This window comes from Nylanderia fulva, unplaced genomic scaffold, assembly GCF_048542155.1.
Source record: "Nylanderia fulva isolate GAGA-0341 unplaced genomic scaffold, ASM4854215v1 Scaffold4, whole genome shotgun sequence".
Lineage (NCBI taxonomy): Eukaryota > Metazoa > Arthropoda > Insecta > Hymenoptera > Formicidae > Nylanderia > Nylanderia fulva.
This window is the reverse complement of record NW_028190476.1, coordinates 3,136,221-3,155,540: the sequence shown is the minus strand read 5'-3', so window position 1 is coordinate 3,155,540 and position 19,320 is coordinate 3,136,221. Positions and strand designations below refer to the sequence as shown.

The following is a 19,320-nucleotide window of genomic DNA, read 5'->3' as shown; positions in this document are numbered from 1 at the left end:
ATTAAAGAGAGAACTTTCTTTCAAAATGATAAAAAAGTTGGTAAAATATAAGTACTTCAAAATTTATATCAACTATCTAGTATACTATTAAAACTTATATTAACTATCTGATCATATATGTGTTGAAATATAATGTGATATTAATTTAAATACTACATAAATGTTTTATATTATACACGTATTATATATACAACTGTACATGCACAGGTTATATATATATTACATATATTTATAACATTATTGTGTTTTTGGTTTTATTACAGATATTGTTTACCCTTAATAAACATTTTTATAAAATATTACAAATGTGAATTTATGTGAATATATGTAATTACACGCAGTTGATAAAATCATTACTATCCGCAAAAAATTTAATAATGATTATAAAAATTGTAACCTCTCAATAGACTGTCGAAATGTAGCACATTCACACAACAATATCCCAATAACACGATCGAATTTTTTCGTACGGGCGATTGTTCCGGGTACAAGGCCATGTTGCACAGTTATGAATGACGTGGTAGCGAGGTGGGGTGAGCGTGCACCAGTGTTGACCGAACCAGGACCGTGCTAAGCTAAACCGTCACCCTGTGCAAATTCTTAAAAAATTGGATGACTAAAATATAATAAAAGAAACATATTTTCCAACAAGTTCGAAAAATTGTTGTCATTAAAAGAAAAGAACAGTCGCAAGCTATAAAAATTATAAAACGTCGAGGGAACGTACTTCAACATTAATTACGCGCGAATAATTTACAAAGGAAATAATTTAAAAAGGAAAAAACAAGAGAGAGAGAGAGGAACGAAATAAATAATTGACAGTCGTGACAATAATTCGTATCTCGTATTTCACGCATTCTAGAGTACAAGTATTCAGTTGTCTTTTGATTCCTTTTCATTTTAAGGCCAGTTTCATCACATCTCCAACTTGACTTAATCGGTTGATTAAATATAATCGGCATAAAATTAATCAACTTTATCTAGATTTACAAAAAGATGTCTACTTTGCAGGTGGTAATTTTTAAATCGAATCGATCGATTAAGATAATCGGAGAAAATATGGGCGTCCGCAGGATTTTTTTTCAAGAGTGGACATAATTAATAAATTTTTTATGTTCTTCCTTAATGTATTTTTATTTTTTATACTAAATATAGAAATTCAAAAGGAGGACAAGTGCTCTCTTTCGTCCGCCGAGAGATCGTAGTTTCGCGCGGAGAGGATTCGATTTTTCGCGCCGGCCCTGAGCACGTGGCGCGCGATTGGTGCGTCAATGGAGCGATCGGGCGCGTTCGGGCGCGCTCGGCCATCTCCGGCCCCCACCATCGCGAGTGCCTCTCCCATCGAGATCGGGGGCGATTCGCGGCGGATTTCGCGATAGTGTGGTGGTCGGTCAGTCGACGTTCATAAATGATGACGTAAGGTCGCGGCTCGTAGCGAGCCTGGCGATTCGCGGTACGTGGTAACGGCCTGTCAGTGAACCTCGGACGGAGATGGGGACGCAAAAGCCCGGAGAATGGGCGAATTTGGTGCTCGCACGTTTCGAGGATCAGGTGCGTGAGTGGTGGCCGACGAGAAGCGTCGTCGTTTCTCTCCCGTTCATTTCCTGGTTCCCTCTCTCTCTCCTTCTTTCTCGGTCTCTGTTTCGCTACCCTCTTCCGGTGTGGCCACCTCCTTCCCCTAATGTCACTTCCACGATGCACGGGTGTATTCGTTTCCGCCTTTCTCGGACTCATCTTGGAGCGCGATTCCGTTTCGGGATCGGTTTCGTTCCTCGTGCGAGTCTCTCTCCCTCTCTCTCTTTTTCTCTGTTCTCCGAGTATCGAATTTCGAGTTCTCTCGATGCGCAGGGTAGAATTCGCGCGAGCGGACAGGTGGACCAGCTTATGGATCAACGACTGCGAGGACGGTGCTCGTGCGATTTTGACAGCCGGTTGACATTTGACAATCGGTTAGCGTCGACTCGAACCGAGACGGCGGTTTGACTTCGAAGAACATGCGAAAAATAATCGTACCTCGGATACCTTGACGGATTGATCTATCCGATCGGGAACTAGTCCTTGGGAATTGATATCGGGCAATGAAACGAATTTCCCATTGTCATATACGCGATTTATGCTATCGCACGCTCAAATTCAAGTATAGATTTCCCGGGATGTTTATTTTTCGCTTCATCCTTGTGCGTGTTTGCTGCCCGCGAGAGATATGTAGAATTGCATTGCGTGTGATTTTTGGATGTGATAAGAGTGGAATTTTTCATCGATGAAGCAAAACTGACCGAATCATTAACATTTCAACGTCATCGTAGAATGGCGAAACTGTGGCTTGAAAAAATACGTAATTGAGACGTTATTGATAAATGTTATCTCTTAAAATTTGATACAGTTGCGATAGAAAACTCTCTCCATCCTTGTTGCCGTATGACATATTGTTTCAGTGACATCTAAATTAAATGTGCGACGCGATCAAACCTGTCCCACATTTCGATTCCACATAACCCTCCTTTTGATAATAAAAAAAAAAAAAAAAAAAAAAAAATGGATACCTCGCGTTATCGATGAGGGTCAATGCGTATCAACAAAGGGAGCGATCACCCCAATCCCCGACAGAATGCGATGTCGTACCTTCCCTCCTCGATTCGTTCATTCATGAAAAGATACATTCTTGCAAAGATGGCCCCTCCTTCCCCAGCTTCCCTCATGCGGTTTGACCTTCGTTCCTCCCCTCCCCCACCCCCTTCCGCCTCCAGTCAACCTTGCTGTGAGAGCAGCTCAATCAAGGTGTATATACAGTAACGTAACTAAGGAGGGTATATACGAGGATATATATATAAATATATCGATATCTACTTCCGTATTTCACGCGTGAGTTTTCCTCGGCGATTCGAGATTTCGCGACTGCAAAAGGAAAATATATATATATATATATTTCCACTTTAATTGGAATCTTCGAATTGTTTGTAGAGTTCGCGCGCGCGGTAAATATTTGCGTCGCGATATTTACCGAGTTGATTAAGTGGTTAATATAGTATATATATCCTCGTCGCGCGAAAGACTTGATATATACATGTGTATATGTTATATATATATATATATATATATATATATATATATATATATATATATAAAGTCGGCTTCGTTCAGCTCGGCCCGAATATTCTCTCCCCGCCCAGCAGCTCTCGCGACTCGCCTTCGTTCATGAATATCATCCATGAATGAAAGTCGCTTTACGCACTTGAGCCCGATACGTCAAACAAAAAGGAATAAAACCGGAATCGATTGCGTCGCACGAGCGTATAAATTGACGTTTCGAGCGCGCGCACATTTCGTCCTTAACGCCTCTTTCATGCACATACTTTTTTCCCTTTCGTCCTATATGCAACATGATAATTGAATTCGTCAATGAACGCTTTGATTTTTCTTTGCTCGCTATTATTTTTGCTTCCCTGTAGAATGATTTCGCTCTTTTGAATTTGTAGCTGCCGTGTCGTTCCGGGCCCGAAAGTCCTCACTCACGAGTGAACGAGAAGAGGTGTAAGAAATGCTTGATAGAGATCTCTCGGTACCGTTTCTCTCTCGTCATATCCGGCCTTACGAAGATGCTGCAGCGCGTCAACGAGCTGACGCCGAACACGAGCGGCCAGCGTCCGTTCCATACCATGGACCAGGATCGGCAGGAGTCCATCATCATCGTCCTGGACACGTTGGAGAAGTGTCTGGCGAATACACCAAAGGACACGACGAAATTCGAAGAGGCCATGAATGTAAAACTGCTACTCCGAGAAATATGCCAGTTCATAGGTGAGCGAAACAAACGATCCCAGCAAACACCGATATGTAATTGTTACATTGCTGTAATAAAATGGAATATAACAGGTAATATAACGTGTACATTACATGTAACATCCATGTTAGTTGTCATTTCCAACTCATAGATGTAACATTTTAATATAACATATATTACATTGTAGTTATATTGTAATTATATACCAAATAGCACATCGATGTATTGATAAGTCAGTGCTATCTTGGGATATAATGACAATATAACTACAATGTAATATATGTAATATTAAAAATGTTACATCTATGAGTGGGAAATTACAACTAACATATACGTTACATGTAACATGCTTGAGTATATAACATTTATATACTGTGTTTGCTGGGTATCTTTCATATCTTCTAAAACTGGAATTAAATTTCCAATTTCTACAATTGTAATTTTTGATACAGGAATTCCGTCAGACAGTCCACAGACGAAAATGATTAAGGATCTGGCGAGCAAAGTGTTGTTCGCCCTAAGTCTGAATTTCTTCAATGCGGTCTTCAATCGGATATCGGCCAGACTTCAGGAACTGTCCAACAGCGGGGATGAGAATCCGGATTGTAGCGACATCGAGCTGATGCAATATATCAATGTCGACGTCCATAGACTGACCAGACTTCTGAATGGTATGCGACGAATATTGCAATGTAACGCGATTACATACAAAATCAAATGTATTTCTAATTGTACGCTTGTATCGTGATTGCTTTTGCTGCAGAAACGATACAGAAAGTCCGGCAACTGAAAAAGTCGGCGCATCTTGTGCTCATGAATTCCCTGGAAAGGGCGATCTGGAATTGGATGGACACTTATCCGCAAGAATTCGCCGATCTGCAGAAGCAGCCTAACGAGGATCTCAGTAGGGCGTGCGAGGAGCTGTTCGACATTCTCGATACGTTTGTCGATAAGAAGAGCCGCGCCGCGGTGGTGTGGCCGTTACAAATGATGCTGCTCGTACTCTCCGCTAAGGTTCTGGAGGAGATTGTGAACGCCGACTCTGGACCGCCTGGTTCACCGCGGTACTCGAAGAAGAAGCAGTTCATCGACAGCGTGAAACGCAGCCTGAGAATGCACGGCAGCTCCTCCAGCCGACAGCTATCCGAGGCCGCGGCGATCACCTGCGTCAAGCTCACCAAAGCGGCTACATATGTCAGCAACACGGAATCGAAAAACGTCATCCTAATTTTGGTACAGCAACTGATGAACGATCTGATGATGCTTCTCTTTCATCCCACGAAACCATTTTCCCGTGGGCAAAATTACAACGCGCAGGACGTCGACCTGATGATCGACTCCTTCGTCAGCTGCTTCCGTATCAATCCGCATAACAACGAGGTGTTTAAGTTTTGCCTGAACGTCAACAATTCATCGACGTACCAGTTCGTCCTAGTCAGCTCGTTATACAAGCAAGTTCAAGAAAATATTTTCTTCTCGCGGCGTCGCGTCGTCAGCAAATCTGACTGATATTAATATTTCAGAATCTTCACACAGCCGAGATTGCCATGGTGGCCAGAGATCAGTCTCGTTTATTCGTACGGCACGGATCTCAGGAATATGTTCACCGACACTCTAAACAAAGTGACGCAGAACTGCATGTGGTATACACCGCTGCGTATGATTCACAATTTTGCTCTTAAAACTTCTAAAGAGGAGATGGCTAACTCTAAGAATCTGTTGCTGGTGATGGTGCGACTTATTCATGTGGATCCCATGTTAATGTTACATGTACGTAATTACATGTAAATATAATTTTAAAAAAGTATTTATATATAATATATTATTAATTTTATACAATATATGAAATTGCATAAGTTACAATTAAATACATTTGTAAAGTGTCCAAAGCCTGAATTAATTTAGCACTTTGCAGAGTTACGGTACAGCTGGCCACGAAATACAGAGATCCACTTTAGAGTTGATTAATGGGCTCGTCTCGTTAGTCCATCAGTCCACGATGCCGGACATTGCCCATGAAGCGATGGAGGCTCTGCTAGTGTTGCATCACCCGGACAAAGTTAAAGCGTGGAATCCCGAAGCGCCGTTGGACACTTTCTGGGATGTCAGTTCGCAGGTCGTTTTCTCGATCTCGCAAAAATTGATTCAGCATCAAATTTGCAACTACACGACTATACTCAAGTGGCTTCGCGAGATATTAAGCTGCAGAAATGCCTTTCTCTCTCAGTATAAGGATTATGCGAACGCGGGCAGCCAGATCGCGATTAGCAAACAGGCGCATATTAAACTCGAGGTATTTATATTTTTATCTATTGTAAAATTATATTTGAAATTAAAAATTAACCTGCGAAACTTATGCGATATGCACAGGTCGTTTGCTTAACATATTTATGGAGTATAGACATGGAAGCTGTTTTAGTATCGATGTCTTGTTTCGCGTTACTATGTGAGGAAGCTGAAATTCTTTGCGGCAGCGATGAGGTAGCGGTGACTTGTCTACTTCCGAATTATCAGTTATATTTAGAATTGGCACAAGCTTCGACCGTATTGATATCTGGTAAGTTTGATTTCTTTTACGAGATTTCACGCTCGGAACAGATAGAAAAAGATTTCTCTCTCAAACTCAAAGATTCACAAATGAATCTTTGAATTCATTTTTCTCTATTTTAATTAATAAAACTCTTATTCGTCTGTAGTAGAGTATTAAAGATCTTGTTATCGTAATAGCCCACGGGGAGAATAGATGTTATCAGGAACATAATCATGGTGAGTCCTTGTCTTCAATATTATATATTGTTTTTATATTCATATTTTGTCATGTTTCTCTTGGATAATTTATTTGCTCTATTAATATGTATGTGATGAGTTATTCTTAATGCTTGTATTTTAGGACATGCTGCATTACAAAAGAGAATATTATCTTTATTGAGAAAGATCGAACATTGCGTGAATGGCATACAACCTGTACGTATACTTTTTATCACTTTAAATGAAATATAGTATTACATAAAGTATAATAATATTAATCGTATCGTATTAAATATGCTTAATCTTGGAAATTTTTTAAGAAATTAATAGAGAATGATGTGTGTTATTTAGGCTTGGGAAGAATCATTCAGAAATTGGGAAACAAACTCACGGCAATTGTCCAATTATCCCAAGACCAAGACTGAGGATGCGCAAGTCGACTCATTTCGCAACACCGTGAAACGAAGAACAGCGCTTCATCAAAATTCGGAACACGAAATGGAGGAGCAAATTAACGAGTGGGCCAATATGACAGGATTTCTTTGCGCTTTAGGCGGAGTGTGCTTGCAACGTCGTTCGCCAAGTAGACCGCCCTACTGTGGGCTCCCCTTCAATCCCGAATCTAAAAAGAGCTCGGCTAAACAACAAGAGACTAACTCCGGTTTAACGAATCCTAGTCAAGAATTGCAGTATTGCATTGTTACGCAGTTTGTGTTAAACTTGCTACGATTATTGATTTGCAACAACGAGAAACTTGGCACTCGGATACAAAAGCATGTAAAAGAACTGGTCGCACACGAGATGAGTCCTGCCTTGTATCTGATATTGTTTGATCAGATTAAGAATATTGTTGAAAAATTCTTTGATGCACATGGACAAGTGATGGTATCGGATTTGAATACGCAGTTCGTCGAACACACTATATTTATAATGAAAAATATTCTGGACTCGAAAACAGATCAACCGTCGGAATACCTTGGGATGACCAGCATCGAAGGCATGATGTTGGCGATCGTTAGATACGTCAGACATCTGGACATGGTGGTGCATTCGATTTGTATCAAAACTAAATTGTGTCAACTAGTCGAAGCTATGATGAAGAGACGGGATGATCTGGCGTTTAGGCAAGAATTGAAATTTCGCAACAAATTAGTCGAATATTTGACCGAGTGGGTGATGTGCACGCCTCCCTTTCCTTCAACAAATGCCAGCGATATTACAATTTGGACCAGGTAAAATGGCTTGTCATTTTATACGTCTATATATTATCCATCTAATCTTGCGATTATCTATTATTACGACAAATAACTTTATTCAAAATAAAAAATTATAATCAAATTTATCGCTTTAATTTTTACGCAGAAATTTGGATCAAGCTTGCATGGAGGCAGTAGGAGCGTTATTGCGCGGACTACCTCTTCAGCCTGAAGACTCTGATCGTGTCGAGTTGATGGAAGCAAAGTCTGAGTTATTCTCGAAATATTTCATGCTCTTTATGAATTTAATAAATTACTGTAACGAACCGTCATCTTCGGAGGACAAGGATGTTATGTCTTGGCAATCGCCTACTTTAGCGACCAGCAAGTTAGCTAATTTGCGCAACACTTCCATTCAAGCCATGAGTAATCTTCTCAGTGCGAATATAGACAGCGGTTTAAGACACTCGATACGTACGTAAAAATATCAAATCAATTTATATGTTTTTTATTTAGGAGTTTTCTGGAGGAACAGCTCTTTTGAACATTTTTTCGAAAAACGTTCTTCTATTTTTATTTTGATTATCAATTTACTTCTTCCAGAGAAGAAAATTGATCTTTAGTTGTCATAATTATCGGCGCTAATTAGTTTTATCATGTTAAATGTTAATTTTTTTCTCATTTAGATTTAGGCTACAACGCAGATCTCCAAACGCGTGCCGCGTTCATGGAAGTACTGACTAAAATACTTCAGCAGGGAACGGAGTTTGATACCCTTGCCGAAACTGTTCTAGCGGACAGATACGAGCAATTGGTTCAACTCGTTACGATGATCAGTGATAAGGGTGAATTACCTATCGCCATGGCATTGGCTAACGTAGTGACAACGAATCAAATGGATGAGCTGGCGCGTGTCTTTGTGACACTGTTTGATGCAAAACACTTGTTGTCGCCTTTATTGTGGAACATGCTCTATCGAGAGGTTGAGTTGACCGATTGCATACAGACTCTCTTTCGCGGAAATACTCTGGGAAGTAAGATTATGTCGTTCTGCTTTAAAATTTACGGCGCCAGCTATTTGCAAGGTCTTCTCGAGCCTCTTATCAAACCTTTGTTGGATGAGCCAACAATTAGTTTCGAAGTAGATAGCGCGAGGATCGATCCCAGTGAAAATATCGAACAGAACGGTAGCAACTTGATCGCATTGACACAAAAGGTGTTTGATGCTATAGTGTCGTCGGCAGATACGTAAGTCATCATGTTAATTTATAATTTATAATCATTGCGAGTAAGATATCACTGTTGAGCTGAAAATCCTTTCGTCAGGTTTCCCCCGCAGTTACGCTCAATGTGTCACTGCCTGTATCAAGTTTTGTGTAAAAGATTTCCGCAGTCACCGCAGAGCAACATTGTGGCTGTGGGAACGGTGATATTTCTGCGTTTCATCAATCCTGCCATTGTTTCGCCCCAAGAGATGGGTATCGTAAATAAACCGGTACCACCGCAAGTGAAACGAGGTCTCATGCTTATGTCGAAGATACTGCAGAACATCGCCAATCACGTAGAGTTTAGCAAGGAACAACACATGCTGCCCTTCAACGACTTTCTGCGAGCGCACTTTGAAATCGGTCGACGATTCATCATACAAATAGCGTCGGATTGCGAAACAGTTGATCAAACCAGTCACTCTATGTCGTTCGTATCGGACGCCAATGTCTTGGCCCTACACAGGTTATTGTGGAATCATCAGGAGAAAATCGGGGATTATCTCAGCAGCAGCAGAGATCACAAAGCCGTCGGAAGGAGACCCTTTGACAAAATGGCAACGTTATTAGCATACCTTGGTCCACCCGAGCATAAACCAGTGGATTCCCAGTAAGTTGTATCGAGCAATTGTATTTTTTTCATTTGGATTATATCATTTATTGCAACTAATTTAAACCGCAGATTAATCATACGTTTCAATCCTAGCTCGCTCTTTTCGTCTTCTTACGTTCGTATGTCTCGATGGGCGAGCGAAGACATGTCGTCGACAAAATTCGAGGAAATCATGATGAAACGTAATATGCACGAGACAGAAGAATTTAAGAGCATCCAGAGTATGAATATTTTTTATCAAGCAGGCACTAGCAAGCAGAGCTACCCGGTGTTTTACTACATTGCACGTCGATTTAAGTAAGCGTTTTATTTCGCAAAGATGTAAAGATGTAAATGAGAAGTTTAACATTTATGAAAATCCCTTTTTTCTTACTCGTCACTTGTTGCGCGTTATATATATATATATATATATATATATATATATATATATGTGTGTGTGTGTGTGTGTGTGTGTGTGTGTGTGGGGTGATTAAAACAGGCAAATTTGGATTTTTAGGCTCGGCGAAACAAACGGCGACTTGCTGATGTATCACGTGATCCTGACTCTAAAGCCCTTTATCGGAGCCCCTAATCGTTCTTCGTACGACGTGGTCGTCGATCTCACTCATACGTGTTCGGATAATCGGTTTAGAGCAGAATTTTTGCAAAAGTGGTTCTATGTTCTGCCAGAAGCAGCTTACGAAAACTTACACGCAGTATATATTTATAATTGCAACACTTGGGTGCGCGAGTACACAAAGTATCACGATAGCATCCTGGCGCCGTTAAAAGGTAATCGAAAGATAGTCTTTATCGACAGTCAAGCAAAATTAAACGATGTCATTGACATCGAGCAACAGAAATTACCCGGAGCAACATTATCTTTGGATGAGGATTTAAAAGTATTTACTGGTGTCTTGAAATTATGCCACAAGGAGATTAAAGTGTCTGTGAAGCTCGGACCGACGACCTTGCAAATAACTCACACGGACAGATTCAAAGTATTATCGCAATATGTTCTCTTAAACGACGTGTATTACGCTTCCGAAATAGAGGAGGTTTCCCTACTGGACGACAATCAATTCACGCTAATCATCTCCAACGCGACGGGATCGTTGACCTTTGCCCACATCGATTGCGATAATATCGTACAGGCTATAATCCACATCAGGAATCGCTGGGTGTTGTCACAACCGGATTCCATGTCCGTTCATTCGAAAATCAGGCCTAAAGACGTACCCGGCACTTTGTTGAATATGGCCTTACTGAATCTCGGTAGTCCGGACCCGAATCTTCGGACTGCAGCCTACAATCATCTATGCGCACTCACGGCGACGTTCAGCTTAAGAATAGAGGGTCAACTGTTGGAAACATCCGGTATATGCATACCTTCGAACAACACTATATTCATCAAGCATTTGAGCGAGACCTTGGCAGCGAACGATCCACATCTCACTCTCGAATTTCTCAAAGAGTGCATGCAGGGCTTCAGGGAATCGACTATCGAGCTAAAACATTTATGTCTCGAATATATGACGCCGTGGTTGAGCAACCTCGTGCGATTTTACCCTGATAAGTCCCACGACGAGAGTAGCAAGCGGCAGAAGCAGGTTATGGAAATTCTTGACGATTTAATCACGCTGACTGTCCAGGAGATTGAAATGTATCCGAGCATACAGGCCAAGATCTGGAGCACAATTGGCATGCTGCCGGAACTGATAGACGTTGTCCTCGACATTTTTCTGCAACGTAGCGCGCGATACGATTTAGGCTCACCAGTGGCCGAGATCATGGCAGACACTGCGGTCGCTCTGGCGTCTGGTAATGTGCAATTGGTGGCCAAGAAATTAATCAGCAAGGTATGCCGAATAGTGGACAAGACTTGCATGTCACCGACGTCTCAATTGGAACAACATATAATGTGGAGCGACATAGCGATCCTCGCGAGGTATCTCCTGATGCTGTCCTTTAATAATTGCCTGGATGTAGGGAAACATTTGCCGTACATCTTTCACACGGTGACGTTGCTCGTGTGCTCCGGCAGCTTGACCATGCGAGCGTCCACTCATGGTCTGGTGATCAACAGTATTCACTCGTTATGCACGTGTAGTTCTCCCTCTTTCTCCGAAGATACGCACAGGATACTGCGGATGAGTCTGGATGAGTTCTCGTTACCCAAGTTTTATCTGTTGTTTGGTATCAACAAGGTGAAATCTGCCGCTGGCACGGCCTTTTACAAACATCCAAAATCCAGCTGCAAGCACGCGAATGAAAAATGGCTCAACAATGAGCGAAATGTAACCGGGACGCAGGACAAGGAGAGGCTCTACCTGACCAGCTTGGAAGTAATAACCGACGCTCTTCTGGAAATTATGGAGGCTTGTATGCGGGACATTCCCAAGTGCGACTGGTTAAAAACGTGGACTCTGTTGGCGAAAAACTTTGCCTTCTGCTTCAATCCGGCTCTGCAGCCGAGGGCGCTTATTGTTTTCGGTTGTATCAGCAAGAGTATAACGGATCAGGATATGTGGCAGCTACTGAAGATTCTAGTGAAGGCGCTCGAGAGTTTTAACGATATTAATCTCATGGAGGCCATCGTTATGTGCTTGACGCGATTGCAACCTCTTTTGAGACCTGTAAGTTTCCATTTAACAAAAAAAGTGTACAAGCTATTTAACTTGAAATATTCTGTTTTTCCAAGAAATCACCACTACATAGATACCTGTTCTGGATCGCCACATCCGTTCTTGAGTTGGACGAAGCGTCGTTGTATGCATCCGGCCTGGCCCTTCTCGAGCAGAATTTGCACACACTCGACTCGCAGGGAACTTTCGATGAGAAGGTCTCGATTTTTTCTCAATATTTCTCAATACTTAATTTTGTAATATCTTTTGATACTGTAAAATCATGCTCGTCTCTACTCTTTTCAGACATTAGAACACGTGATGATGTCGACACGCGAACCCCTGGAATGTCAGTTCAAGCTACTGGATCACACTGTGGGCCTATCCTTTAAATCCAATTTTCATTTCGCGCTGGTCGGTCATCTTTTGAAGGGCTACAGGCATCCCACGCCGACAACGGTTACCAGAACGGTCAGGGTGCTGACCATGTTGCTGGCGATCATCGCGAAGCCCTCGAAGAGGGATAAATTCGAGGTGACGCCTGAGAGCGTTCCTTACTTGACCGGTACGTTCAAGTAGAAATGCACGTAATAAAATCATTATCGAAATTAAGAAAAAAATCTACGTAACGTTCATTTTGCAGCACTGGTAGCCGTGTCAGAGGAGGTGCGTAGCAGGTGTCATATTCGGCATTCGCTCGATAAAAACCTACACGATTCATCGGGCAGTTCGGACATTCTCGATACTTTGCCGTCGCGCAGTGCGGTGAGAATATTTTTTGATTATTTCATGTTATAATAGATTATAACGTGACATTGTTTTAATGAAACCATTCGGGTGTTCGATGTAGGATATGTCGGGAGCGCCCAATCTTACAAGTAGAAGACAAAAGACCTGGGACTTGCTGGATCAATCGGCTCTTACTCAAGCGAGACAACAAAAACAACAATCCGCGCAGGTATAAATTTTATTTAGTTATATATGTGTGTTATCTTTTCGCGAATCAACTTATCCCTTTTCGAGCTATGATCCTAGCGACGCGTAGTCAACTTGTTCGTTTGAAATATCGTAGGGATTTGCCACGTTTAAAAAATATATTTTAATTTTTTTTTATGTAGAACATAACGCCATTCTCGCTCGCACACACAATTGTTATTCACTTAGGAAATGAAAAAAAGAAAGGTGTCGAAGCATGAAGTTTCTGAAAAAATGCACTGCATGATTCTATAATTGAAAGAATGCGATGAGATCGCACGAAATGAAATTCAAAATCCCTTTTCACGCGTGATGATTTGTATGCAACGAAATTGTATCGCTTCAATTATCCTCGCTCTGCTTACCCTATTATACTTGATTGTTCGGTAAAATTATTTCACTTTTACCGAGAGGAGTATCGCTCTGTCCCCACTACTTGAGACCTTGTGTGTGTGCGCGTGTGTGTATGCACTATTTCTAAAACTATAGTGAAATGTATCTATGTATCTGTCTCGGATCCTATTCTATATCTCTCTTTTGGGTATGTATTCGATTTGATTTACTATGCTCAATGTAGAATTATTCACATTTGAGTTTTATTTTTAAAAAAAGAAATTTTCTTCGCACATGAGAAAGAGAGACGCCCTTTCGCAAGCTTTTTTTAGTACGAATTGAACGAAAATTTCCCACGATCGTTTCGTCTTATCTTTTGCCATATATATGTATACAGGGTATCTCGTATCTAGCGAATCATTGATGTATAGTTAGATTCCTGACGTCATTTGAAAAAAATTTTTTCCTCAGCGAAAGTGTCGAGGGAGGAACATCATTTTTTGCATGTTCCTAATTTTTGCCATCAAGCTTTAAATTAAAATTCTATTAAAGTAAACTCTATCTGAAATTAACTAAAGAATGTGGGTAATATTTTGTTTCCATAAGATTTAGTTTGTGAAAATTTATTTTTAATTACTTATATAATTTGAAAATTATTGATGCCTCGACATTTTCGCTGAGGAAAAATTATCTCCAAATGACGTCGGAAATCTACTGTAAATCAATGATTTAGTGGATATAGAACACTCTGTATATACACTTTTCGATCCCCTTTTAATTAACTATTAGTAGATGCATAGCGTTGTATATAACACCATTTTATTCCTCCATGCATCTCTCTGTTTACTCTCTCGGTGTGTGCCCGCCTGTGCCTGCCCGGATTGTGTAAAACACGATGCAACTTGTGTCACTAACAAGACTGGCCGGCTTTTATTTAAATCGCAGCGATCCTTGAGCGTACCGAACGCAAAGGACGACAAGTCGACGGACGATGCGGAACAGCAGGTATATATTGTTACTTCGACCACGATTCTCTTGTATCTCTCTTTCTCTCTCACTCTTTATTGTCGATTCTATAAACATATATCCAGACGCGGTTACTGCACTTCTATTTTTAATCATTCCTGTTGAGAGACAGATGAAAAATATTCCGTGACTGTGATATACTCTTATTGACTCTTCATTCCCGTTATACATACATAGACGAGATGTAAAATGAAGGAACTAATGTGTATTCGTACTTGTACTGATATACAGAAAGATCGTGCAAGCACTAGAGTGAGCCTGAGCAACGAAAATAACGTCTTACTCGATCCGGACGTATTGACCGATTTTTCGACGCAGACTCTGGTTCTGACTATGCTGGCCACTCTGGTAAAGTACTCCACCAGCGAGAATGAAACGCGGATCTTGTACGAGTATCTAACGGAGGCAACTATAGTTTTTCCAAAAGTTTTTCCAGTTGTGTAAGTTTTTTTTCTTTTTATTTCTCTAATAATAATAATACGAAAAGTTTGATGTATCGAGAGGAGAATATCCCATTTCGGAGTTTCTGTATTGAATGTATATCTCTTTGCAGACACAACTTGCTCGATGCAAAGATCAACAGCGTATTATCCTCCCGTCACGACCAAGCGATATTGAACGCGGTTCAGACCATCATACAGAACATGATAGCCAGCGAAGATACGAGTCAGCAGCATCATCTGCAGCATTATTTGCAAAGTTGCGGTTTCCGTGGTCTTTGGAGATTCGCGGGACCTTACACGAACGTAAGCCTCGGAATTAAATTTCCTAATTTTCCGATTTGATAGCAATTTATACCTTAGAACTGCTTATGTAAACTTAGAGAGTCAGGGTTTTTAACAATCGTCAATGTGTTTACAGTCCAGCTGTACGCCCGAGAGTGCTGAATTGTTTGTGAATTGTTTGGCGGCGATGGTAGAGATGTGTCTAACGGTACCGAATAAAGAAACAGGTGTGGGAAAAGGTAAACGTCAGTCGGATTCTGCGTTGAGATCAAGACCGTCTAACGTCGTACTCGTCCAAGAACACTGTCGTACGTCATCGGAGATTGATACTTCTTTCGTTCACGTAGAGTAAGTATCACATTTTACTCCCGTAGCGTTTGCACCCTTGCTTTTCTTCGTAAATTACGTCGCACGTGTAAACCATATATCAAACAAGTAATACGTATAATGTTCTAGTCGTAGTACGGATAGCAGACGATATGACTCGATGGATGCTAGTCAAACGGAGGATACGGGTGACGGTTCGCAGCCTTAGCAATTACTTTACGATAGACAACGCAAACAATGCCAGAAAGATGCGCATAAGAGGCAAAGTGATGGAAAATTGCAACGGCAAACAAGGTATGTGAATTTTAAATAATTAAATGATAAGTATATAATTTTAAATGTACACAACTTGAGAGAGAATCGAAGAATCTCCAGAAGAAGAAATTATTACTTTTTCGCTCTTTCTATTAAAGCTCCTGGATCTTCGTCACTTGTTAGATGGCGACGTCAGAGGTGTACGCTGAAAATTCTTAAATATCATTTTTAAACACTATTTTAGCTGGCTTTAACATGCTTTTTAAAATACCTTGAAAAGTATTATTTCTAAGAATTTTTAGCGTGTTTTTCCCTTCTCTGACGTCACAATTCCAACTTGGCGAGGAGCCAAGAGGGCCTTAAGTATTAATAAGGTCATACTATCGCGAAATGAACCTGATCCGCTAAATATTTCGTAGAACCTCGCAGACGTTCATCCTGTACTGTATGCCCAGTCAGTTTAGTACAATGCCGTCCAATCACGATAACGAGCCTACCGGAAATGGAAATCAACGAAAGCTACACCGTTGTATAATATTTTCTTTTACTGTCTTTCTCTATTGGTAACTTTGCGATATTTTCTTTATCAATACACCAGTCGTCGCGAGTTTACTATCTCTGGTATATCTCGCTACGATTCTTAAATATGCATTGTTGCATTATATGTTGTCAACGCTTTTACAACGAAGTTGTACGGAAACTCGCGTTGCGAGATATTGTACATCGTCAGACTCGATTTCAGCGATTCAAGATATGTAGCGTTTAACGTTTTGTGATTTAGCAATCGTGTTCATCGTCGCATCTCATATATGATATTGTTTGTTCATATCGCAAGAAATAATTTACAGTCGATTTCCTCGGAAAAAATTCATCGAATCAGCAACGAGCATTGTATACGTTCGATATGTTGTCAGCAATTTCGTGTATAATAATAATTTATTGACTGATATTAATTCTCTGCCATAAGTCGCAATACAATGCATACACAAAACTATCAAAACTAGTTCCGTAGACAACCAACTATGAGAAGTAGATTAATAAGATAAGAGCATCGTTTTTTTTCTTGTTTTATTATATATACTATACGTATAATTTTTTTTTGTACATGCAAAGCGTTATCATCTGTCGCAATTTGTGTTCGAAGTAATTAGCTCTAGAGAGTTATAAACAATTATTATTATTCTACTTACCAAAAGAATCTCTGTTGGTCCCTTAAAGTCTGAAAGCGCTGCGGTTGCGCGAGGCAACTTTTTATTATTACGCAAGAAACGTAGCTTTCTTCTCGTGTGCCGTTGCATGTAGATCTCAATGATATAACAAGGATGATCTGGACCAGTGACGCCTCTCGTCTCGTTAGGCGTTCGAAGCCCCGGGACGAATAATTTTAGAGTCCTACCAAGAGAAACACCAATGTAACTGTATACTGTCTTTACCACTTTTTATTAAAGTACAAAGCGAGACCAAGCGATATCCTCTCTGTACTATAATATACGGACATTTTAGTAATAAGAAGAGAAGGGGGAGAGAGAAAGAGAGAAAATATATATGTATACGCATAACGACGTATATAATTACTAGAGTGTACACTTGTGTGCTAACAACAATGAGGAGCACCGAGTGAGAAAGGTGTTAAAATACTATTCTCTCCCCCTGGACTAGTTTGCGTCGTGAAAAATACTCGTTCTTTTTTTTTATTTAAACATTTTCTTTATTTATTTAAATGTAAAATTTCTTTGTGAACGCCATAAGCGAATGTGTGCGATTTATGTATAAATAATGAAATATTATACATAAGATTAAACGCGCGAATTTAACAATGTAAATGATATTTTTCGTGTGATGGAATGAATAGCTTCTCAATGGCGCTAGAATGACTGTTTGGAGTTTGAAAGATGCGTTTGTACATAGTGCGTTGTATAATGTTTGTACGTATATTCTGGTAATTTTGTAAAAGTCTGTTGATTTTTGTCCGTCTGTATTTTTACAAGAGGCAGAGAGTACGGATAATGAATACGGTGCGTCGTATAGATCGAGCATAGATTTCAGAATTGATTTCCACATAGAGCTTCGCATCCGAGCTTGTACTTAAACGCTCGATTAATATTTGTATTCTCAAGTCGTTAATTTCCATAGACATGGGAAGGATAGACTATTCAGTTTATAATGTAACCGTTTGAACGAAAAGAAGCTACTTAACGAAGCTCGCCATTTTTTCTAATAGAAATAGGTTTGTCCCTTTTTACTTATTCTCATTTACAAGCAGTCTATACCTCCTATATCTATGTTAATTCCTTACACGAGCTTTGATTTTTTTTATTCAACATATAGAATGTGCGCTAGTCATAATATAATATATATATTTATATATATATATATCTATATATATATATATATAAATATATATATGTCGGACAGTGAGCTCGAAATAATTTTTTACAACGTTTCTTATATATATAGTGTTTATAGCGGTTTTTCTTTTTACGAAAAACTTAGCAGGCAACCACCCCATGACACAGTACAGCTGATTTAAAAATTAGCAATTATCCAGTATTGAAGATAATGATTCGTTGATAATTTTATTCGCGCGCAGTACGGAATTGTTAAGCGCTAGCTGTCCGTAGCTGTCGTGTGTTATCGCGCGTCTTGTTGTCTCTTACCAAAGGTATAAATCGTCCCTAGACTGCGTTAGGCAGGCGATTAAATTAAGTAACGATTACATACACAATTAAGGAAGACAGGCCGTTTAATTGCTTAATGTCCACGCGCGTCATACATATATTATCGAATTTTTCATCGACACGGCATGTTTTCCTTTCGGATCTCGTGTGTTTTCGCGATATTCGTATTTCTAGAACGCGTATGTGTATGTGTGTCATCACGATGGAATTTGTATATATACTAAAAATTGTAGCGTGTAAAGACCGAGGAACGCAAAACGAGTCGTCGGACCGGCGAGTACTCGCCTTTGAAAGAAGAGAGAAAAACGCAGTTCCTCTCTCTACGTATTTCCTGCTGCCATTCCACGAGTCGAGAATTTACAATCCTGCAACATTAACATCTTAGCAGCGATAATTCGATTATTCCTATATAAACTTTCTATCAAAAAAAAAAAAGAAAAGTATACATGTATACGCAGAGTACGCGCGCGTCCGACGAGCGAGTAAAAAGAGTATGCGTGTATATATATATGTATTGTAAGTACATAAGAGATGTCTATTTAGCGAATCGTGATTACGCATTACGATGAGATATAGTTGAATGTACGATAGCTCCGCGGATATTCGATTCGCACGAAGAATTGGCGTTATAAAAATTATTTTTCTCTTGATCGAATCTCCCTAACGACGTGATTATCTGGCCTTTCTACGAATACTACGATGAGACAATTTTTTGTGTAAATATATCCACGAGATTAAAACGCTGTTTGTTAAACTACTATAAATGTCGGCATTTATTTAATGTTTCGTCTGGAA

The 19,320-nt window shown here is 40.1% G+C and overlaps 1 protein-coding gene across 2 annotated transcripts; it reads left to right on the top strand.

Annotated features, from left to right (window-relative positions):
- The first annotated feature begins 1,356 nt into the window (after positions 1-1,356).
- Positions 1,357-19,306, top strand: Nf1 (neurofibromin 1). 2 transcript variants are annotated; one of them, XM_029311625.2, is made up of 25 exons: positions 1,357-1,551; positions 3,477-3,798; positions 4,234-4,452; positions 4,545-5,232; positions 5,305-5,551; positions 5,697-6,074; positions 6,152-6,338; positions 6,509-6,547; positions 6,672-6,745; positions 6,881-7,761; positions 7,892-8,199; positions 8,412-8,973; positions 9,052-9,600; positions 9,697-9,900; positions 10,100-12,218; positions 12,284-12,424; positions 12,513-12,771; positions 12,850-12,971; positions 13,057-13,164; positions 14,433-14,519; positions 14,772-14,980; positions 15,094-15,286; positions 15,402-15,613; positions 15,722-15,886; positions 16,267-19,306. In XM_029311625.2, the coding sequence occupies exons 1-24, from the start codon at positions 1,492-1,494 to the stop codon at positions 15,798-15,800; spliced, it is 8,247 nt and encodes a 2,748-aa protein (XP_029167458.2). In that variant the 5' UTR covers positions 1,357-1,491; the 3' UTR covers positions 15,801-15,886; positions 16,267-19,306. The 2 variants fall into 2 exon arrangements, with proteins under 2 accessions (XP_029167458.2, XP_029167457.2); XM_029311624.2 differs by having other exon boundaries at positions 9,673-9,900.
- Positions 19,307-19,320: the final 14 nt, after the last annotated feature.

Coding starts and splice junctions, on each gene's coding strand:
- Nf1 (XM_029311624.2), top strand. CDS start 1,492: ATGGGGACGCAAAAGCCCGGAGAATGGGCGAATTTGGTGCTCGCACGT. Junction 3,799..4,233: donor AGAAATATGCCAGTTCATAG/GTGAGCGAAACA, acceptor TTTTTGATACAG/GAATTCCGTCAGACAGTCCA. Junction 14,520..14,771: donor CGGACGATGCGGAACAGCAG/GTATATATTGTT, acceptor ACTGATATACAG/AAAGATCGTGCAAGCACTAG.